We start from the raw sequence: 24,118 nt of genomic DNA on the forward strand, positions 1-24,118 counted from the left end.
CTATCTCTTCAGGTATCTCCCTTAGAACTCTGAAATGTAGTCCATCTGGTCCAGATGTAGAAGGCAAATGTAGTCCATCCACTTTCAGGCCATTCAATTTTTCTAACACCTTCTTTTTGGTGATGGCCACCATACTCAGCTCTGTCCCCTCACTCTCTTGAAATGTTGGGAAATTGCTCGTGTCTTCCACTGTGATTTTCCAGCAGCCCAATGTCCAATTCTGCTTCTTTTTTGGCCTTTATATATCTAACAAAAGTCTTACAGTCTTCCTTTATATTACTGGCTAGCTTACCCTCCTATTTAATCTTCTCCCACCTTATTTATATTCTTGTTGCCCTCTGCTGGTCTTTCTAAGCTTCCCTATCTTCTGGTTTCCCACTGCCCTTTGCCACATTAAATGCCAGTAGAAAATTTAGGGTTAATTTTATATTAACATTCTATTCTCATTGTCTGTTTCAGTTTCATTTTCCACTCTGTTTCCTCTCTCAAGCCATTAGATTTGACTATTTTTCACTTTCATAAATGAATGAAATGGATCACACTCCTTTTTGTTTTTGTTTTATCATAATCTCTCCAAAATTGTCCAAGGCATTGGCTCCCTTACCTTTCAGCTTTGCTAAAATATGCTATATTTGAAACATCTCTTCTTTAAAGATTATCAGTTGCAGCCAGTGATAATTATGGACAATAATCTTATATGTTTGGAGTTTCTACTTACTCAGAAGCTTACCTTTAATTTAAATCTACTTTCATTTTGGAAGCATTTTCTCATTCACTAGAAGCCAGAATTGTTTCAGCAATGAACACCAGCCAATATGAAAATTATTTCATGGCTTATTATTTAATATATAAATGTAATAACTCAGTAATTGAAGGCTTTGTCTGTACCAAGTATAAATCTTTTCTTATTATTTTAAAAGACTTTGTACAGAAATTAATTAACAAAATTAAGGTAGAAATACAATGTTAAAGGACAAATGCAAACCTGGAAAGCAATTTGCATGAGGATCACAAAATAAAGAATGGCAGATAAAATATGGTAATGAGCTATGTAGAAGATTACACTAAAATAATAGTCCAGTAAGATAGACAAGCGCTTCAAATTCTCGACACAAAACCTTCCAGTCATCAATGAGTTGGTAACATGAGGGCACAAACTTCTGATTAGCATCAAAATAATGGAGCAGAAAGTCTAGGAGGCACCAGTATGATGGTGAAGCAGAAACTATACTTTTTAAAAGTGATATAGATAAATATTTGAAAATGTAGAATTTCAAAAGAGGAGAAGGATGTGCAGGAAAATGAACCAAAACAAATTGTTCTTTGAAGGAACCAGAACAGTATTGATGGGCTAAGTGACTTCTTTTTGTTCATATTCATAGCTCAAATTCCCATTCCAAGTTCCACAAGTCAGATCATTTCGAACATTATTAGAATGATTATATGTACACCGGACATAGTTTTATTACTAACACCCAAATTTGGGATTAATTCTCTATTCTGTAAATGTGTTGCTCTGAAAAGTAATACAAGGCATTTTTTTTACATTAGAGGCGTTATAATAATTGCACATATTAATTTTTTTCAGTGCTGCGTGTCCATAATCTCAAATTTAAATCTGTTTCTCTCTGCAGCATTTATTACCATGAAGTTGGAAGGGTTTCCTGTGAATACTTGGATTGGATTAAATGATATTAATAAAGAGAGTAGATATCTGTGGACAGATGGAAGAGGAGTAAGGTATACTAACTGGGCCAAGGGTTTTCCGACCGGACAAAGGCATTCCTACGATGACCCAGTAAGTAGCAAACACAACCAACATTCTCTAAGTGTTAAGAAATTGTATTCACCTGCGTGTAATCTTCAGCCTCTTGAGGGAGGTTGTTAGGGCTGTAGAAACAGCAACAGCAGGCAACATTTAGAACTTGAAGAGAAGTGGTTAAAACTGGAATACAACTTACATTAATATTATTGGTCAGTTAAATATATAACTATGGGTGTGATGAATCTCTTTACAAAACTTTTGAGAAGTGAATTTGATGTGGAATCAAGGATTACTCTATAACTCATTTGTTACCCCAGGATCATTTGTATAGATCAGATGAATATTCACACCATTAATGCTGGGAACCGGGGAACTGGCCTCAAGAATTAGGTGAATGAGAATGGTGGTACTGCAATGGGGCTTCATTGGGCTGAAATTGTTGGCATTGAAAGTATTTAAACAAATAAGAATTAATTTATTTTTTAATAATGTCCATTCTATATTTAACTTGGGCTGGTTAGCTCAGTTGGTTGTAATGCAGGGCAATGCCTACACTGTGGGTTCAATGCTCACATTGCTGAGGTAACCATACAGGACTCTCCTTCTTGAACCTCTCCCGTCTCCTGAGGCTTGATAACCCTCAGGTTAAACCACCCCCTGTCATCTCTCCCCAAAGAGCGAGCAGCCCTAGGTTTGGTAAGACTACAGTAACTTTCCTTTATTGCAACTGCAATTCTTTGTATTGCAATTGAATTCAAGAGCAAAGTTTTAAATGCCTCTGTTTCCTTGGACACCACATGAGTCCCTTGTACTCTGTGAGAAGAGTAATGCAATTATGAGCATTACAACATTGAACGTGACTTTTGCATTTGCAATTAACTATCCATTTGTAGCACATTTTAGATAACTGTTTCTTGCAAGTGAACTTCACCACCAGGAGTACAAAATTAGAACATTAATCTTTAATATCTAACAACTCCACTTCTTTACCTTCTTATGTGCTTCTGCGCCAGCAGCTAGTGTCTCCACAAAACCGGTTTTTGAATGTCTTAGGAATGTCATAGAAATAGGAGCAAGCATAAGTCATTCGGCCCCTCATAACTGCCTAACATGCACCTCATTACGTTTCTCCAATGATTTATTTTGTGTTAAAACAAACTCTGTAGGACTAATAAGGAGTTCTTTGACATTTTGTCACACACCCTGTCTGTGATGCTCCCAGGGCACATTATCAATTAGGTTTTGTCTGACACTCATAGCTTAATTATGAACTTCCATTCATAACTTTTCAAAAAATGCTGACTTTTTTTTTGTTTTTATTATATGGGCAACTGACTGTGTTATTGTGAGTGTGAATACAAAGAAAGATATTGGATCGTGGAGAGATGACTATTGTGACCTTAAAAGAAGCTTTATCTGCCAAAAGTACAAAGGTGAGCATTAGATTGCTGATTGTATGGCATTTCAAGACATGTTATTAATAACTTCAATAAGCTCAATTTTACCAGATATTGGCTAAGTGTCAATGTTGGTGAGTTTCATGGAGGATTTCTGTCTATTTCTCTGTACTATTCTCTGCAATCCTCCTCATTATCCATATACCCCACCTCTACAGCACTCCACCTATCCTATCTTCCCTCAAGAGACAGAAGTAATTGCCATTATTGGGAACTCATGGGATTCATAGAGCCGCACCATTTTTAAAGCCCAGATATGAACCAGGTCAAACATTGATACCCAGGAGACATCTTTCACTGTGCAAATAGTGGGGAGGTATCAAACACAAATGCTTCTCAGAGCACAAAGTGGTACAACAAGCACTTCACTGTGAATACAAGGGCACATTCATAAATCAATTGCTATTTAAGAACCAAGCTGCACAGGTGATCCATCCTTATTTTCATTCATCTTAGAACTCTGTTTAAAGGATGCTGGTCTTCCCCCAAGGTGCATTATATTTCAACATCTTCTCATTGCTCATCATAGGACCATCACATAGAGGAAAACCTTCAAATGGTTGAAAGCACTAACTTATTCGATAATATAAAAAGCAAAGAAAAGAAACATTTTAAAAGCTGCATTTGCTTCTCAGGCTACTGTTTGAGCACCCACACCTTTCCAGTCAATGAGTGACTGTCGTCTATTAGAACCAAGTATTATTTGGCTGGTTTCAACTGACACTGCACCACTTTATTATATTGAAGTTGATGTTCCTCTTGCTCAAAGTCCTAATCTTCCTTTTTCAGAATATTGCTGTTTCTCTCCCAGCTCTTAAGAGTTCATCAGGTCCCCTCTTTGCTTGGTTGTTCAGAGCACAGCAAATTATGATTTTTGCGGCACATTCTGTCTGGAGTCAACGATGGCTATTTTTGAAGAATAGTTTTCATTGTATCTACTCTCAGCCTCAGTCAGGGGATTACATAATAGAGGCATCAGCCATGATTGCAGAGAATAACGTTGTCTCCAAGCAACTGTCCTTCTTAAGCATCTGGCCTTTGAAATAAAACAGAAGTCTGAGAGTTCTCAAGGATGTACAATGTTAAAAATCACACAACACCAGGTTATAGTCCAACTGGTTTAATTGGAAGCACACTAGCTTTCGGAGTGTCGCTCCTTCATCAGGTGGCGGTGAAGGGCTCAATCCTAACACACAGAATTTATAGCAAAACTTTACAGTGTGATGTAACTGAACAATTGATTGTCTGTTAAGCCTTTCGTCTGTTAGAATACCATGACAGTTTCACTTCTTTCATGTGTAAATCACAAAACCTTTTTTAAAAAAGTTGCATTCTCAGGTTAGCTGTTGACAATGGTGATAGCTAGACAATATGTTGAAGGTGTTAGCCCCCTGTGTTCTCTGTCTATGCCATGATGTTTAGATTGATTCTAATCTTAAAAGTGAGATACGGAGTTTTATATGAATTCATGCAGTTTTTGAGCAAAGTACAATGTAACTCTGCAAGTACAAATTCACCCCACAAAATATATGTGTGTGTGTCTGGATTGGGGGATTGGGGGTTGTGAGTGTGAGAAAGTGTATGTGTGTGTGTGTAGTGAGTGCAGAGTGTCTTAAGTCTGTGAGGGGATGCATGTGTGAGTGTGGGATGTGTGTGTCTGTAAGGGTGTATGTGGGTGTCTGTGTGCACGTCTGTGTATATGTGTGTCCGTGTGTATGTGTGTATAGGAGTGCCTGTGTGTGTGTGAGAGTGTGTGTGTGTAGGAGTATCTGTGTGTGTGTATAGTGCAATGGTGATCACCTGTAATGTGACATGAACCCAAGGTCCCAGTTGAGGCCCTCCCTATGGGTACCGAACTTAGCTATCAACCTCTGCTCAGCCACTTTTCGCTGCTGCCTGTCCCGAAGACCCCTTGGAGGATGGTCACCTGAAGGTCCGAGGTCGAATGTCCTGGACCACTGAAGTGTTCCCCAACTGGGAGGGAGCACTCCTGTCTGTTGATTGTTGTGCGGTGCCCATTCATCTGTGTCATAGCCTTTGCTCGGTTTCCCCAATGTACCATGCCTCTGGGCATCTTTGCCTGCAACGTATAAGGTAGACATTGTTGGCTGAGTCACATGATCAGTCACATCCCCCACAATGATGGCATCACGGCAACAGTCTCAGTACTCAACACCAACAACTGCCAATCTCCAAACACCATCCTACAACTCATCTGCTTTATCCTTGATCACAACGTCTTCAGCTTTGACAACCAGTTCTTCACCCAGACACACGGAACAGCCATGGGGACCAAAAGTGCACCCCAACATGCCAACATTTTTATGCACAGGTTCAAACAAGACTTCTTCTCTATGCAGGATCTCCAACCAACATTATACACCAGGTACGTTGACGACATTTTCTTCCTCTGGACCCATGGCGAGGAGTCACTGATTAAAATACACAGTGACATCAACACGTTTCATCCCATCATCAAACTCACCATGGACTACTCACGACAATCTGTCTCATTCTTGGACACATGCATCTCCATCAAGGAACGACACTTCACCACCACACTCTACCGCAAACCCAAAGACAAACTCACAATGCTACACTTCTCCAGCTTCCACCCAAAGCATATTAAAACAGCCATCCCCAATGGACAAGCCCTACGCGTACACCAGATCTGCTCAGATGAGGAGGAACGTGACAGACACCTGGAAGTACTCAGGGATGCCCTCACAAGAACTGGGTACAATGCTCAACTCATCGACCGCCAGTTCCGACGTGCCACAGCAAGGAACCGTAATGACCTCCTCGGGGGACAGACACGGGCTGCAACCAACAGGATACCCTTCGTTGTTCAGTACTTCCCAGGAGCTGAAAAACTATGCCATGTTCTTCGTGACCTGCAGCACATTATCAGTGAGGATGAGCACCTCACCAAGACCTTCCCCACACCTCCACTACTTGCCTTTAAACAACCGCCAAACCTCAAACAGCTTGTTGTTCGTAGCAAGCTGCCCGGCTCTCAGGACAACTCCATACAACTCTGTCACGGTAGATGCTGCAAGACGTGTCAGAGTGTGGACATTGATACCACCATTACATGTGGGGACACCTCCCACCTTGTACATGGCAGGTACTCATGTGATTCAGCCAATGTTGTCTATCTTATGCGTTGCCGGCAAGGATGCCCGGAGGCATGGTACATTGGGGAAACCGAGCAAAGGCTACGACAACGGATGAATGGGCACTGCACAACAATCAACAGACAGGAGGGTTCCCTCCCAGTTGGGGAACACTTCAATGGTCCAGGACATTTGACCTCGGACCTTCGGGTGACCATCCTCCAAGGCGGACTTCGGGACAGGCAGCAGCGAAAAGTGGCCGAGCAGAGGCTGATAGCTAAGTTCCATACCCACAGGGAGGGCCTCAACTGGGACCTTGGGTTCATGTCACATTACAGGTGATCACCATTGCACTATACACACACACAGATACTCCTATACACACACACTCTCACACACACTGAGGCACTCCTATACATACATACACACGGACACAGACACCCACACACACTCTTACAGACACACACACTCCCACACTCACACGTGCACCCCCTCACAGACTTAAGACACTCTGCACTCACACCACACCCACACACACTCACAACCCCCAATCCAGACACACACACACACACAGACACAAAGACCCACACACACACATATATTTTGTGGGGTGAATTTGTACTTGCAGAGTTACATTGTACTTTGCTCAAAAACTACATGAATTCATGTAAAACTCCGTTATCTCACTTTTAAGATTAGAATCAATCTAAACATCATGGCATAGAGAGAGAAGACAGGGGGCTAACACCTTCAACATATTGTCTAGCTATCACCATTGTCAACAGCTAACCTGAGAATGCAACTTTTTTAAAAAAAGGCTTTGTGATTTACACATGAAAGGAGTGAAACTGTCATGGTATTCTAACAGATGAAAGGCTTAACAGACAATCAATTGTTCAGTTACATCACACTGTAAAGTTCTGCTATAAATTCTGTGTGTTAGGATTGAGCCCTTCACCGCCACCTGATGAAGGAGCGACACTCCGAAAGCTAGTGTGCTTCCAATTAAACCAGTTGGACTATAACCTGGTGTTGTGTGATTTTTAACTTTGTACACCCCAGTCCAATACCAGCATCTCCAACTCAAGATGTAGGCATCATGGCATCCTTTCCTCTTTTGTTCACAAAGTCAGTTGTGTTATGATCAAATGTATTATATCCTGGGGCGGTGATGGCCTAGTGGTATTATTACTAGACTGTTAATCTAGAGATCCATTAATGTTTGAAGGATCTGAGTTCGAATCCCATCATGGCAGATGGTGGAATTTGAACTCAATAAAAATCTAGACTGAAGAGTCTAATGATGACCATGAAACCATTGTTGATTGTTGGAAAAACCCATCTTTAGGGAAGCAAACTGTCATCCTTAGCAGGTCTGGTCTCCATGTGACTCCAGAGCCACACAAGTGTGTTGGCCTCTTAACTGTCCTCTTATTCACCTGCTGGGGAATAAATAATGGCCTAGCCAATGATGCCCTCATCCTGTGCATGAATAATTAAAGAAATGATATGCCATGTGTATGCTCTATTAAACACAACCCCTGAGGGAAACCAGCTGAAATTCCAAAGGCTACAGGCATGGTTACAGCACTGACCTTGCCAAAGGGAAAGGAAATGAAGCGATGTGACCTGGCAGAAAGGTGACAGTTATGATACATTTGTGGGCGAAGGCTTCTAAGATCCCACACATGGTCCAGTCTGATAATCAAGGGGCCTTGCCAAATCATGTTCTGTTCGCCCAGGCATGCCCTAGCGAGCCTGTTAGTTCTGAGCTTCCACACTCGAATAAAAACAAAAATATGAAGAAACTGAAAATATGAAACAAATACTGAAGATGCTGGAGAAACACAACAGATCTGGCAACATCTGTAGAGAGAGAAACAGTGTTAACATTTCAATTCCAGAAAAACACTTGTTCCTCCATAGGCCCCCTGTGCATCCTAATGTGCTGTCTCCAATCCCCAGAAGTGACTCGCTCAACTTCTGTAACACAGCAGTGGTTCCCGATAACACCCCTCAAATCTCATTGAGCTGATCCCCAGAAATATCTTTGACCAAATCCTTGACCAACTTAAATGGACAGGCCCCTGATGACTGACCACACCTCTTAGTGATATCTGTGCAGCTCTCCAACTGATTTACCAGAATTCCCTGGACCTATTGCACTTGACCTGCAGGACTGACCATGGTCAAATCCCCAGACTCTAGTGATATAAAGCCCCTGACTCTGGATGCTGTGAGTGGCTGTCTAACCATAATCAAGTCCATGGATTGATACCACATGCTGCCCTTGACCTACTCTGCCTGGACCCACTGACTGAAGACTGTCTCCCTTGCCCTGAGGACTATTCCCCAGAAACTTTGATACTTGGCCATTTGGTCAGTATATAAGACCATAAGACCATAAGACATAGGAGTGGAAGTAAGGCCATTCGGTCCATCGAGTCCACTCCGCCATTCAATCATGGCTGATGGGCATTTCAACTCCACTTACCCGCATTCTCCCTGTAGCCCTTAATTCCTTGTGACATCAAGAATTTATCAATCTCTGCCTTGAAGGCATTTAGCGTCCCGGCCTCCACTGCACTCTGCAGCAATGAATTCCCCAGGCCCACCACTCTCTGGCTGAAGAAATGTCTCCGCATTTCTGTTCTAAATTTACCCTCTCTAATTCTAAGGCTGTGTCCATGGGTCCTAGTCTCCTCGCCTAACGGAAACAATTTCCTCGCGTCCACCCTTTCCAAGCCATGTATTATCTTGTAAGTTTCTATTAGATCTCCCCTTAATCTTCTAAACTCCAATGAATACAATCCCAGGATCCTCAGCCGTTTCTCGTATGTTAGACCTACCATTCCAGGGATCGTCCATGTGAATCTCCCCTGGACACGCTCCAGTGCCAGTATGTCCTTCCTGAGGTGTAGAGACCAAACTGGACACAGTACTCCAAATGGGGCCTAACCAGAGCTTTATAACGTCTCAGTAGCACAATGGTGCTTTTATATTCCAACCCTCTTAAGATAAATGACAACATTGCATTTGCTTTCTTAGTCACAGACTCAACCTGCATGTTTAACTGCAGAGAATCCTCAACTAGCACTCCCAGATCCCTTTGTACTTTGGCTTTATGAATTTTCTCACCGTTTAGAAAGTAGTCTGTGCTTTTATTCTTTTTTCCAAAGTGCAAGACCTCGCATTTGCTCACATTGAATTCCCTCAGCCATTTCCTGGACCACTCTCCCAAACTGTCTAGATTCTTCTGCAGCCTCCCCACTTCCTCAGTGCTACCTGCCTGTCCACCTAACTTCGTATCATCTGCAAACTTCGCTAGAATGCCCCCAGTCCCTTCATCCAGATCATTAATATATAATGTGAACAGCTGCGGCCCCAACACTGAACCCTGCGGGACACTGCTTGTCATCGGCTGCCATTCCAAAAAAGAACTGTTTATCCCAGACAGCTGTTTATCCTTCTGCCAGACAGCCAATCCTCAATCCATACCAGTAGCTCACCTCGAACACCATGGGCCCTCACCTTGCTCAGCAGCCTCCCGTGCATATCTGCTGCATATGCAACAATGCACATGCTCCAAATGTGAGCTTGACGTAGATTAGTGCCACACAGTTTGGCTGATGACTGCTGACCACCATGTCAAGATCTCTGGCTTTGTGTTTGTACTAAAAAGGCAAGGCAAGATAGGTCAGGTCAGTCAGAGAGATGTCAGTTCGGAGCAGTGCGATGAGGCAGGGCAGAGACTGAATCCGATGAAAGTGGATGCAAGAACAGTTCGTGATTATGCGTGGGGATGGGAGGTGGTGAGATGTCCCCACTGAGTGAATAGGAAGTGCAGTCACCAGGACAGGCCAGTAGATTGAAGGATGAGGTAGGTGAGGGCTATTAAACATGTTACGTGCAATAGTGAGAGTTGTAGTCCTTGAGTCTTGGTTGGATGTGTATGCAGTGGCAGAGTTAGAGTAAGTGTCAGTGTCAGTATCAGTAGCAGTGAGAAGATGGTGACATTTACCCTTGCAGAGTTCAGAAGTCATTGACCTTCTTTCTTTACTGCTGGGTAGCCACTTCACTCAGGACACAGCTCTGACCCATGCTGTAATTTGAGTCCAGTCAGCCTTGATGTGACAGCATGATCTTCTGTGGACATCACCATCCTCTACAGTAGCTTATCTACCAACAGTTCAAAGTCTTTGTTCACACAATGAAGAGCAAGAGTTTGTTCCTCTAGACCATGCAGCATCAAAGGAACAGGAGAATCGACGTTTCGGGCATAAGCCCGAAACGTCGATTCTCCTGTTCCTTTGATGTTGCCTGACCTGCTGCGCTTTTCCAGAAACACATTTTTAAGCTCTGATCTCCAGCATCTGCAATCCTCATTTTTTCCTCTAGACCATATCCTGAATGTAGTGTCTCAAATGCTGCAGTATGAGTAGGCCTTCCTGGATTCTAGTGTCTGAATATGGGGGTGCCAGTGATAGGAGAGCTGCAGGTCCTGTCAGTGTGAAGACTTCTTTCTCTCCAGTCACTCCATTCCTGAGATCATTGTCCGAGAGACCCGTTACTTGGTTGTTGAGGTGGAGGGTAGAAGATGGAATGATTCAAGTCCTTCTAAGCTATGGCAGACTATGAGTCTTACTTGACAAAACTGGATAACTGAAAATTCTGCCCAGGGACAATGAACCTATGGTTTCCTGATCTGCATTGGTATTGATCGAGACTCACTGCTGACTGTAAATTCAAAACATTAGCCTCATAATTTCAATTATTGAGTGCCTAGCAACTCATAACAAATTTACTGAAGCACATTCTGGCTCAGGTGACTGAATTGAATGTTATCTTGATGTTCTGAAAAAACAACAAATGACCTTTCAAAATTTAAATGGAAATAACAAGAACAGAATATGATTCCTTCCACAGATCGTGCTTTAATGTTAGGGCCCACAACAGCAATTGTGCCATCAAACTATATGAAGTACGCCAACGGCTCATACAAAATAATTACCGTCAAGCTGAAATGGCGAGATGCTCGTAAAGTTTGTGAGGCAGAAGGGGCCCAGCTTGTCAGTATCATAAATGGCTTTGAACATGCCTTCCTGACATTAGAAACTACTAAATTTGGAGAGAAAATGTGGATTGGATTAAATGGCAATGAGGTAAGAAACAAACACTAACAGTGTAAGCTGAAGAAAAATATTAAATGCATTGCATTTCAAAAATGATTATTTCTGATACATTGTAGTATACTTTAAATTATATTTGATAAAAATGCACATCCATTTTAAACTTGAAAATATAACAATTTGGCAGAATTCTTGGCAATGGATAAGAATCTGAGTGAAACATGGAAAATAATGAGTATGTGTAAGGGATATTTTTTGGCCTGGAAAGGTTGCTAGGGACATCATGGTGGTGTTCCAGTGGGTTCTGGAATTGGGTTCTGGACTCCATAATGGGTGCTTTATGGCCCATCAGTGAGACCTGGTGTCAATTGTGGTCCTTGTGCTCGTGCTCCATAGCCCCCTCCATTTTGAACTCCACTGATTAGTCTTTGAAGTCAATTGTTAGTTAATGTTCCCTCTCTTTGGAGTTTGGTTTTAGCATCGACCACCATTGGTGATGCCTCTCCTAAAGCTAATTAGCTGAGCTCTTCTGTGGGTAAACCAATTGGATAACAACCCTGATCACAGCCCCTTAATTAGCATATGCCAACATTGTATCACTTTGGGGTTTACCACACCTTAAAACAGTGTCAAATCCTGTTTACGACCAGAGCAGCAGCAGAACTAGCAGTAAGTAGCAATGATTGTCGACTTGTAGAGTATATGGACTATTAACCTTCCCATAATTCTCAGCAGTAGTGTCTGAAAAGGAAGAATGCACAAGGGTGTTTTTTGATTTCGTGCTGCAATTTTGGGCATGTTTTGATTGAAATGATATCACAGAAAAATTTTAGGTGCTTTATTTAATTCATCCTGAGAAATGTATTTGTCAATGTGGAAATCTGTCACTCCTTATTCTGGGAGTGATTCATTCTTTAATAAGCCAGCGGCAAATTGTTGTATGTTCAGAAATTAAGTACGTTATTCTATTTCTCACACAGTTGTTCTGACAAAAATCTACACCACAGTCCAATGACTCTCACACACTTTTATGCACATGCAAAGAAAACTACAGATTAAGATAAAAGGATAATTATAAAAATGGACGTTAACTCAGTCGGGATTCAGTGTAGTGTTGATGTATCACAGTTGAGTTGATACTTTGGCAGGAGCATTCTTGTAGTTGATCTGTCTTGAGATGGATTTCTCAGTCAATCTTGAACAAGTTAGATGAGACAATATTTTATTGTCCCTCCTTCAAGGCAAAATCTCTCTCTCCAGTGGAATTCTTTTGAAAGCTAGTTTGACCACTCCTAGCATCACTTTTATCAGGAAGCAAAGACCATACCTTATCATATAATCTTCCATGAAATATTGAGTCACTGTCTAAGTAAGTTGCTGTGGTAATCTAACAAACAGTCTGGGCTGCAGCATCTCACCCCTTGTGGTTTCAGTCAGCCATTGTTTTCAACTGGCAAACCAGCATATTACAATAAAGTGTTAACTTAATTGATTTACTTTTTGGCTTAACCTATATTGAGTCACATCAGAAAAAAATGTCCTGTTTATTGTCTCAAGAGACAAAATTGTTTTCTAATTCACAACAGACATCTGGTGACCCTCAGAAAGTATCTCAATTTACAGCCTTATGAAATGTAACATTTAGGATATAGCTTTAAAGAATTATAATTCATTCCAGAGTGACAATATTAAACGAATAGAAAATGTAGGTGACACGCGATTGGAAGCAATATGTATGAGGGATTTTTAAATATTATTTTGAGAGTTTGAGAATCAGATGGTGTTAATCAGGACCAAGAAAGATTACCAACTTTCGCCACTTTTATTGATACATTCAGAAGATCTGGGCTTCACTGGCTGGATCAGCGTTTATTGCATATCCCTATTTGCCCTTGTTAATCAACAAAACCACAGCTCATAGTCTTATAAGTAGAAATGATTAAGGAAAATCATGCAACATTTTAATACTGAAATATTTCTAGACTTCAGGACAGTTCAGATGGATAGATGGATGGAGACTGCACTTTTCTAAATGGGATGTGGATGAGCCCAAAATCAATGACGGGTGTGTCTTCATGAATCCAAATGGAAAATGGATAACTTCAACTTGTGACAATGAGTATTATGCTGTTTGTAAAAAGTCTCCTGGTAAGAAACAAATCTCCAAATCTCATTATAGTTGTGGTAAACATACTTTTTACTTGAGGTTTTAATGGCATGAAAATGAGAACTTAGCAACACAAACTATTTTACATTTATTTCTAAAGCAGTCATAGTTTTAATTAAGTTAATAAAGGGAAGGTCAGCATCAGCAAAGAAAAATATAGCGCATTGTTTTGGTTTGTGTTCGTAGTTTCTAAAAGCATATTGCTCTCAAATTTACCTCATGATAACCTATGGGTTCACTTTCTCCAAATACCTAAGTTGTGGCCAAGGCACAGTTTTTAAGTGTCAACGCTGGTTTGGCCCACCCAGAATGTATAGAAAAGTTGTAACAGTAGGAATGGCTTTTCCAGATGAATTTAAATAACTAGATTTGAAATGAGCAATAAATTATGAATAGTCTGTGCAGATTTCAAAGGGAAATATCTCAGTGAACCCATTGAGGAGGTAACAGACAGTATTGGTAATATGGTAGATGTAACCTGTCTGGATTTTCAAAAGGCTTTCAATCAGGGGCTCCATATGAGATCAATAAATAAAGTCAGAGAATATGAAGTCAGGAGACAAGTGATAGAATGGATTTTGAGCCTTTTTCAGATTTAAATGTTCAGTTTCAGCATTGAGACTGACTGTGATTAGTGTTTGAAATGGCCTTTTAAGACATCAAGATAAATGTGCACATCAACTAGATATCTGTGCTATCACGACGACTATTTCCACCCTCATAACATTGCCCAACTCTATTGAAATTCTCATTCATATCTTTGATCCCTTTAAATAATACAGGTGGCTTGTTGGTAGGGCATGTTATGTAAATTAAGACACAGCATAGACGACAGCGTGCTGTTTGAAAATGGAGTTTTGGCATCAAATAAGCACTGCACATGGATTACTATAATTATCTGACTGCAGTGGGTGATGCTAAAGCCAATAGATGCTTGAGTCAATGCCCCCTACCATGTGAACCTCTAACATCATTTCAGTATTAGTGTGCGTATACATCTTGAATACCATTTCCAAATATTTAGTAACATGGTAACTATTGTATGTACTGTAATGGAACCAACCACCATCAGCTAATTGTTAGGGTAGAGTGCTATCCTTATTCCTCCTTCCTCAATATTTTTACTCACCCTGTTCAGATCTGCTGTGACACACCTCTTGAATAGATGAGACTTGAAGTCAGTTTTTCTGGCTCAGAGGTAGGGACACTACCCCTGCACCACAAGCGCCCCAGCTCTTCTCTTTAAACTGAGACCAAGAGCCTACTTAGTTAACAGTGGTAGAAGATGAGTCACGAGTGAGTCTTAATGAATAAAAACACTTAGCTTAACAACATCATTTACTGCACATTAGCAATAAGTACATGTAATGCATACTGACGAAGACTATCTGGAGACATTGATGATAAAGTTGTCTTCATTGGGGTTTTGAACTGGACTCTTCAACTGTCTATCACAATTGTTTGACATCATTAGATTGGAGCTTAATGTAACATTAATACCTTAAAAAACAATCACTACAGATCAGATATCTCTCCTGTCATGTGCCCCTTGTCATTACAGAGGCTAAGGGAAAATTGAATGTTGATTTAACTTATTGCCGCCATCTTTCATGGATCTCCTAGCGATCAGTTAAAGCACAGCAATGGCAGATTCCTAATTGGTTATTTGCCGATCCTTTCAAATAGCAATTGGTGCATGTTACAAAATTTAAAGGGTTGGGGAGGAAGAAGATTTTCTTATTAAATGTGAGAAAAACACAATCGATTAATTTCTTTAACTAAAGTCACCATTAGACAAGATCAGCCAGCAGGAAAAAAATTGTTTTTTTTCTTGTCAGTGAAACCACCTGTTGATCCACCTCAGCTCCCTGGAAAATGCCCAGAAACAACACTGTCCAAATCCTGGATTCCATTCCATGGCCATTGCTATTTATTTGAAGGAGCAATTAAAAGAAATTGGGCTTCCGCCAGTCTTGAATGCATTCGTCTTGGTAAGTACAGGGGGATATGCTTGGGAGGATTTAAACTAGACGGGGGTGGGGGGGGGGGGGGGGGGAGGTGGGGGGAGGTGTTGAGTGGGATCCAGGGAGATAGTGAGGAAAGAAATCAATCTGACACTGGTACAGTTGGGAAAAGAAGCGAGTCAAAAAGTCAGGACAGGAAGAAACAAAGCAGAGAAAAGACAGGACTGATAAATTAAATTGCATTTACTTCAATGCAAGAGGCCTAACAGGGAAGGGAGATGAACTCAGGGCATGGTAGGAACATGGGACTGGGATATCATAGCAATTACAGAAATGTGGCTCAGGGATGGACAGGACTGGCAGTTTAATGTTCCAGGATTAAAAAGGCTACAGGATGGATAGAAAGGGAGGCAAAAGAGGAGTGGGAGTAGCGTTTTTGATAAGGGATAGTGTTACAGCTGTACTGAGGGAGGATATTCCCAGAAATACATCTAGGGAAGTTATTTGGGTGGAACTGAAAATTAAGAAAGGGATGATCACCTTACTGGGATTGTATTATAGACCCCTAATAGTCAGAGGGAAATTGAAAAACAAATTTGTCAGGAGATTTCAGTTATCTGTAAGAATAATAGGGTGTTTATGGTAGGGGATTTTAACTTTCCATACATAGACTGGGACTGCCATAGTGGTAAGGGTTTAGATGGAGAGGAATTTGTTAAGTGTGTAGAAGAAACTTTTCTGATTCAGTACGTGGATGTACCTACCAGAGAAAGTGCAAAACTTGACCTACTCTTGGGAAATAAGGCAGGGCAGTTAACTGAGGTATCACTTTGGGGCCAGTGACCAAAATTCTATTAGTTTTAAAATAGTGATGGAAAAGGATAGACCAGATCTAAAAGTTGAAGTTCTAAATTGGAGAAAGTCCAATTTTGACGGTATTAGTCAAGAACTTTCAAAAGCTGATTGGGGGCAGATGTTCGCAGGTAAAAGGACGACTAGAAAATCGAAAGCCTTCAGAAATGAGATAATGAGAGTCCAGAGACAGTATATTTGTGTTAGGGTGAAAGGAAAGGCTGGTAGGTGCAGGGAATGCTGGATGACGAAAGAAATTGAGGTTTCAGTTAAAAGAAAAGGAAGCATAAGTCAGGTATAGACAGAACAGATTGAGTGAATCCTTAGAAGAGTATAAAGTCAGTATACTTGAGAGGGAAATCAGGAGGCCAAAAAGGGCAGATGACATAACTTTGGCAAATAGGGTTAAGGAGAATCTAAGGGTTTTTATAAATACATTAAGGACAAAAGGGTAACTAAGGAGACAATAGGACCCCTCAAAGATCAGCAATGTGACCTTTGTGTGGAGCCGCATGAGATGGGTGAGATACTAAATGAGTATTATGCATCAGTGTTTACTGTGGAGAAGGACATGGAATATATAGAATGTGGAGAAATAGATGGTGACACCTTGAAAAATGTCCATATTACAGAGGAGCAAGTGCTGGATGTCTTGAAATGCACAAAGGTGGATAAATCCCCAGGACTTGATTAGGTGTAACCTAGAACTCTTTGGAATGCTAGGGAAGTGATTGTTGGGCCTTGCGGAGATATTTGTATCATCGATAGTCACAGGTGAGGTGCCAGAAGACTGGAGGTTGGCTAACTGTTTAAGAAAGGCGGTAAGGATAAGCCAGGGAACTATAGACCAGTGAGTCTGACGTCAGTGGTAGGCCGGTTGTTGGAGGGAATCCTGAGGGACAGGATTTATACGTATTGGAAAGGCAAGTGATTAGTGATAGACAATGTGGCTTTGTGCATGGAAAACCATGTTCTACGAAATTGACTGAGTTTTTTGAAGAAGTAACAAAGAGGATTGATGAGGGCAGAACACTGGATGTGATCTATATGGACTTCAGTAAGGCGTTTGATGAGGCTCCCCATTGGAGATCTCACAGAATACAGGGATAACTAGCCATTTGGATACAGAACTGGCTCAAAGGTAGAGGGTGGTGGTGGAGGGTTGTTTTTCAGACTGGAGGCCTGTGACCAACGGAGTGCCACAAGGATGAGTGCTGGTTCCACTACTTTTCGTCATTTATGTAAATGATGTGAATGTGAACATAGAAGGTCTCATTAGTAAGTTTGCAGATGACACTGAAATTGTAGTGGACAGCGAAGAAGGTTACCTCAGATTACAGCAGGATCTTCACCAGATGGGCCAATGGACTGAGAAGTGGCAGATGGAGTGCAATTTAGGTAAGTGTGAGGTGCTGAATTTTGGGAAAGCAAATCTTAGCAGGACTTATACACTTAATGGTAAGGTCCTAGGGAGTGTTGCTGAACAAAGAGACCTTGGAGTGCAGGTTCATAGCTCCTTGAAAGTGGAGTTACAGGTAGATAGGATAGTGAAGAAGGCATTTGGTATGCTTTCCTTTATTGGTCAGAATATTGAGTACAGGAGTTGGGAGGTTATGTTGCAGCTGTACAGGACATTGGTTAGGTCGCTGTTGAAATATTGCGTGCAGTTCTGGTCTCCTTCCTATCGGAAAGATGTTGTGAAACTTGAAAGGGTTCAGAAAAGATTTACAAGGATGTTGCCAGGGTTGGAGGATTTGAGATATAGGGAGAGGTGATTGGCTGGGGCTGTTTTCCCTGGAGCGTCGGAGGCTGAGGGGGACCTTATTGAGGTTTATAAAATTATGAGGGGCATGGATAGGATAAATAGAGAAAAGCTTTTCCCTGGGCTTTGCGTGTCCAGAACTAGAGGGCATAGGTTTAGGGTGAGAAGGAGAGCTATAAAAGAGACCTAAGGGGCAACCTTTTCACACAGAGCGTGGTACGTGTATGGAATGAGCTGCCAGAGGATGTGGTGGAGGCTGGTACAATTGCAACATTTAAGAGGCATTTAGATGGTTATATGAATAGGAAGGGTTTGGAGGGATATCGACTGGGTGCTGGCAAATGGGACTAGGTTACTTTGGGATATCTGGTTGGTGTGGATGAGTTGGACCGAAGGGTCTGTTTCTGTGCTATACAACTCTTTGACTCTAATATATGAATTCACACATCTTCACAGACTAAATCTCTTTCTCCCAACATTAAAAAGGAAAGTGAAGATCAAAAACTTGCCAAATACGTCAGTGTTTTACCAGCAAAGCAGATAATCTAACCTTATTTTAAATTTTACTACAACTGGAATTTTATAATGCAAATTGAAATTACTGCAAACAACAAAATGAAATAATCGGGAGCAGCATTTACTGGAGAGAGAAACAGAATTAACATTTTGATTCTGATATAACTGTTCAGAATATTCCAGAGTTCCTGCCACATCTGTTGAGTTACTCCGGCTTTTTCTGTTTCCATTTCAGATTTCCAGCATCTGTGATATTTTACTTTAAACTGAAATAATATATTTGACATTCTTTGGTAATCCGTCTGTCAATGTAGCACACTCTTACAAAAATATAATTCCCTAATTAAGAGGCAATTATTTTTCCTCTTCACACTTCAATTAAAATATGTATCAATTTTTAATTTTTCAGGGGCTACATTAGTAAGTATAGACAATGCTGCAGAAAGCCACTTCTTATTCCATATATCCGAAATGATGGCCGACAAAGCAAAATCATTCTGGCTAGGGATGTATCAGAACATTGAAGGTAAACACTTCCTTTTTTTTCGACCTATTAATTCATGGGTTATGAGCCTCCTTGGCAGGCCAGCACTTACTACTGGTCCCAAGTTTCTCTTGAGAAGGTGATGGTGAACGTTTTGAACCAATATGGTCATTTTGCTGGAGGCAGATCCACATTGCCAGTAGAGAGGGAGTTCCCAGGATCCAATGATGCTGAAAAAACAGCAATGTTTTTTCAAGTCATGATGGAGAGTAGTTTGGAAGCAAACTTACAGGTTGTATTGTTCACATGTATCTGCTGCCCTTATCCTTCAAGATGATAATGGTCATCAGCTTGGAAGGTGCTCTCTAAAGAACCTTGGGAAATTCCACCTTGTTGATGGTTCATATTGTTGTTACAGATGGTTCTGACTTTCAAACATCAGACTTATGAATGCCTGTACTTACAAATAAGATCCTTCTTATAATTTTACTCATGGGGCATGGGCATCACTGACTGGGCCAGTATTTATTGCCCATTCCCAGTTGCCCTTGAGAAGATGGTGTATTCTTGAACTGTTTCAGTCTGTGTTCATTAAATATGGCAGGGGCATGGACCTTAGACTTGATCTGTCAGTTGTAAAATCATGTCGCCTTGTCTATCATTTGCTGTTTGTCACACATTTGCCCTGTATTGGAACATCTCTAGTTTGACATGTCACTTATACATACGCCTGGTACTGCATATGGTAATGGTAGAATATGGAATGCCAGGTCATGAGGTTTCAGGTTGTCTTTGAGCAGCATTTTGCTGCTGCTGATGGTCTCCAGTACCCCATGGATGCCCAGTCTCGAGTTGCTAGATCTGTTTAAACTAAATCCCATTTAGCACAGTGTGATAGTGGCATACAGCTATGGAGGATACTGTCATGGAGAGATGCATCTATGACAGGCAGATTGATGAGAATGAGGTGAAGTGAGCTTTTCCTCCTTGTTGGTTTTTCTCATCACTTGCTGCAGAACCACTCTAGTAGTCATGTCCTTCAGGTCTCAGCCAGCTTGGACAGAGACCACTGTCACCGGCCAGTGACTTTCTAATAGACATTGAAGACCTCTACCTAGATTACATTCTGAGCCTATGCCACACTCTGTGCATCTTTCACATGGAATTTCCTGCTGAGGTTCTTTGATTTATTAGCTGCTGGGGTGTCACATGATGGTGCTTAGTAATTATTAGAAGGCCTCCTTGCCTTTGCCTGATGCCATGAGGCTTCATGAGAGAAGGAGTAGGTTTTGAGAACTCCCTTCCAATTCTATGCCACTGTGCTATCCCAGTGACAGAGCAGACCCAGGGACTGTGTTGTTGGTGTCTGGGATATTGTAAGGAGATTCTATGAGAGTGACTCTGTTAAGCTCTGCTTGACGAGTCTGTGAGACAACTGTCTCAATTTTGGTACCAATTCTGAGATGTTAGTAAGGAAGATTTTACAGCATTGGCAGAGCTGTGTTTGCTGGTGTTATTTCCAGTGCCTGAAAGCAACAGTGGCTACAGACTTTTACTGTGAGTTACATACTCTAAACTGCAGAAGACATGTCTAATTTAACATTAAACTAATTAAACCAATCCCTCCATAGTTTAAATTTTACTCTGTCCCTTAAGTAGACACTTTATTCACTGGGAAATGCTGCAAAGTGATTAGTTGTTTCCTTATCCTTTTCAAGTTGGATAATATTTGATCCCAAAACAGACTTTCATGGTGTATGTTACATTGCAAATGCATTCCTGTAGCACAGAGCAGGCAAACCTTCAAACTTATTTGAACATCCATAGCCTTCGTCTCTTCAACTAGAGCATAAGCTTCTAACAATATTTTGTTTGGTGAACAATAAAGATTTGCTGACCATCTCTCGCTTGGCTTTCTTTTCTGCATTCCCTCAGATTTTTTGCAGACTGATTACATCTGTGAGCTCCAGTCATTTTTATTTTGAAAAGCCTATAATAGAGTCCTATGGATTCTTCCTCTTTCAAAGTCTATCTCCTTGGAAACATGACTGACTTGGGCCTTGTATTCAGGTAGAAATGCTAATTGTTGTCACCTGGACCCCAGCCTCATCCCATCTTGAAAATAACTCGACAGGTTAAAGTATAATTGTTGAGAAACCTTGGTATTTGTCATAGCTCTCTTGGATTTGAGGACGAACAATCTTTCAGCCAACAGCATAGCTGCTTGGGTCACTTTTTAAAGGCACACCTTCTTTCCAGTAAAACAACCTGGGTCTCATTTTAATCTTTAATGCCCAATCCACCCAGGATTACTGACAACAGGATTCTGAACAGATCACATAACCTGCTCCATTCCTCCATTTTATCATTCATTAAAGATGGCCCACTGCCCTAATTTGTTTTTATTAAACCTCAATTTGAAACGCTCCCCGTCCTTTTCAAGATATTCCCGAAGGTCCTAAGGTTTTTTATGTATAATGTGTTAATATTTGTTGGAAATCCTCTTGTATGATGGTTTGGCATATTTTGCTATGTTAAAATTTTTATATAGATGCAAATTATTATTGATGAAATTGAAATGGCATCTTAGTGAAATGAGAAGATTTCAGGATTTCTGCTCATACGAACTGTTTGGTTTCTCATTCAGGGGAGTGGTTATGGATAGACAATAATGTGGTGGATTTTGTGAACTGGAATAAAGGAGAACCTTCAGATCATAAAAATGAAAACTGCGTTGAAATGTACTCAGATTCAAGTAAATGGAACAATGCTGCATGTTCAATGAATAAAAATTTCATTTGCAAAATGCCGAAAAGTAAGTTGAATGATACAGTGATTCCTAGAGAAATGTTTCCTTGAAGCAAGATTTACTGAAAGTTAATCAATTTTGTTTTTTTACAGTTATTGAACTAACTGAGGCACCTTCACAGCTGGAAGGTAAGAACTATTTGTAGTGAACGAAATATTATTGTTGTCAGTTCTTTATAAATTTGATTTACTTTGCAAATCTACTTGATGCTCAACATCATTCTCCTCTGCACCAGCAATGAACTTCTTTATGATTATTATGAATGATTTGACCAATACTACCAAAATAGCTCAATATAATGCAGTAAATAGAGAATGCTAGATTTTAGTTTTGACCAAGGAAGTGGTTTTCACATATTCTCTAGTGGAAAAATTGGTACGAAATATTGCTAATACTCTGTGCCACAGACCAGGATCATATGCAGTGTATTTCATTGCTTAGATCCTAATCTTGGAGTCATAGAGTCATAGAGATGTACAGCATGGAAACAGACCCTTCGGTCCAACCAGTCCATGCCGACCAGATATTCCAACCCAATCTAGTCCCATCTGCCAGCACCCGGCCCATATCCCTCCAAACCTTTCCTGTTCATACACCCATCCAAATGCCTCTTAAATGTTGCAATTTTACCAGCCTCCACCATATCCTCTGGCAGCTCATTCCATACACGTACCACCCTCTGTGTGAAAAAGTTGCCCCGTAGGTCTCTTTTATATCTTTCCCCTGTCACCCTAGACCTATGCCCTCTAGTTCTGGACTCCCCAACCCAGGGAAAAGACTTTGCCTATTTATCCTATCCATGCCCCTCATAATTTTGCAAACCTCTGTAAGGTCGCCCTTCAGCCTCCGACGCTCCAGGGAAAAGTCTTGGCTGCTTTGAACACCACAGATATCTCCCAATATGTGGAATGGAACAGCGCATGTTTGACTTGGCATCCCCAGCCAATGATGAAGGCTGGGGAATAGAGCTAATTCATCCAGTCTCAGTTGCAAAGGTGTCACATGGATAAAGAATGGCTAAAATCACAAAAAAAGGGGAAAATGTAAAAATTCTTAACATCAAAAAATTAAAAGCAGAAATTAAATAAATCAGCATTGTGAACAGTGATACATTAGTGTCAACAATGAGTGAATTAAATTGGTGGGAGAACACCTTATGGAACAAGAGCTTTGTTTTCACAACTTGAATGTTTCTAACTCCATCTGCTTTACTACTTTGTTACAAATATAACAACATGACAATTCTTGATTGCATTATGCCACTTTTAATTTCGTACAATTAGATTTTTAATGTTTTAATGAGGAGGAATACTTTGTAAGCTTTCAGATCTGATATAGAATGTATGGCTGTATGTACACACTGTAAGAAGGCTATTAATCCCAAGGAAAATGTATAATGAAGATTCAACAAATGGTATCATGAATTATGGTTATGGTAATGTCAACTCTGCATCAGTCAACAGGTTCTTGCTGATTGGTGACATGGTCGATGACAGCTTCCATCATTTTCTGAATGATTGAATTCAGACTGTTGGGAATAGATTTCTCCTACTTTCTGTGGATAGACAAACCAGAATCATTTTCCACTTTGTCATCCAGATATCATGCTTTACATGTATTGGAGTAGCTTGTCTACTATTTTGTATGTCTGTATTTCATTCTGGATGAGTACATGTTGGCTTTCAAATCAGTGTGTTGACAGCCACGGAAGGAGCTGAAGACCAGTAAGGGTTGTTTCAGCTTGGTGCTCTGGGACTTTGCCTCTATAATAAAATTAGTCAGGCCATTTAGCCCTTGTCACTCATATCCCCTCAGCACCTCCTGCTCTTCCTGGTCATTTGTGACAACCTGTCCATGTTGAATCATGCCCCTTGGAGCCTCTTACCCTCTATGTCAACCCATGCATTAATACCCCCTTCCCCCATGGCAGCTCATACCCTCCATGTCAAGTAATGCCCTTATACCACCCCATTGATAGCCACCATAGCCTGCATGCCAACCAAAGGCTCCTTATAGCTGTTATATCTAAATTAATAGCAATCCATGTCCTCTGACTCACCACCCTTTTCCCTTACACTCTCCATGCCAAATCACCCA

General features: G+C 40.9%; 1 protein-coding gene across 1 annotated transcript in view; it reads left to right on the forward strand.

Moving 5' to 3' along the window:
- mrc1a (mannose receptor, C type 1a) overlaps positions 1 to 24,118 on the forward strand; it is a 152,068-nt gene that overhangs the window by 122,288 nt on the left and 5,662 nt on the right. The window contains exons 22-29 of the mRNA XM_072575908.1: positions 1,635 to 1,798; positions 3,093 to 3,198; positions 11,265 to 11,500; positions 13,450 to 13,615; positions 15,473 to 15,625; positions 19,138 to 19,254; positions 21,860 to 22,027; positions 22,114 to 22,149. Of these exons, the coding sequence (XP_072432009.1) occupies positions 1,635 to 1,798; positions 3,093 to 3,198; positions 11,265 to 11,500; positions 13,450 to 13,615; positions 15,473 to 15,625; positions 19,138 to 19,254; positions 21,860 to 22,027; positions 22,114 to 22,149 (1,146 nt within the window). The remainder of the gene's footprint in view (positions 1 to 1,634; positions 1,799 to 3,092; positions 3,199 to 11,264; positions 11,501 to 13,449; positions 13,616 to 15,472; positions 15,626 to 19,137; positions 19,255 to 21,859; positions 22,028 to 22,113; positions 22,150 to 24,118) is intronic.

The sequence above is a fragment of the Chiloscyllium punctatum genome, chromosome 8, assembly GCF_047496795.1.
Source record: "Chiloscyllium punctatum isolate Juve2018m chromosome 8, sChiPun1.3, whole genome shotgun sequence".
Lineage (NCBI taxonomy): Eukaryota > Metazoa > Chordata > Chondrichthyes > Orectolobiformes > Hemiscylliidae > Chiloscyllium > Chiloscyllium punctatum.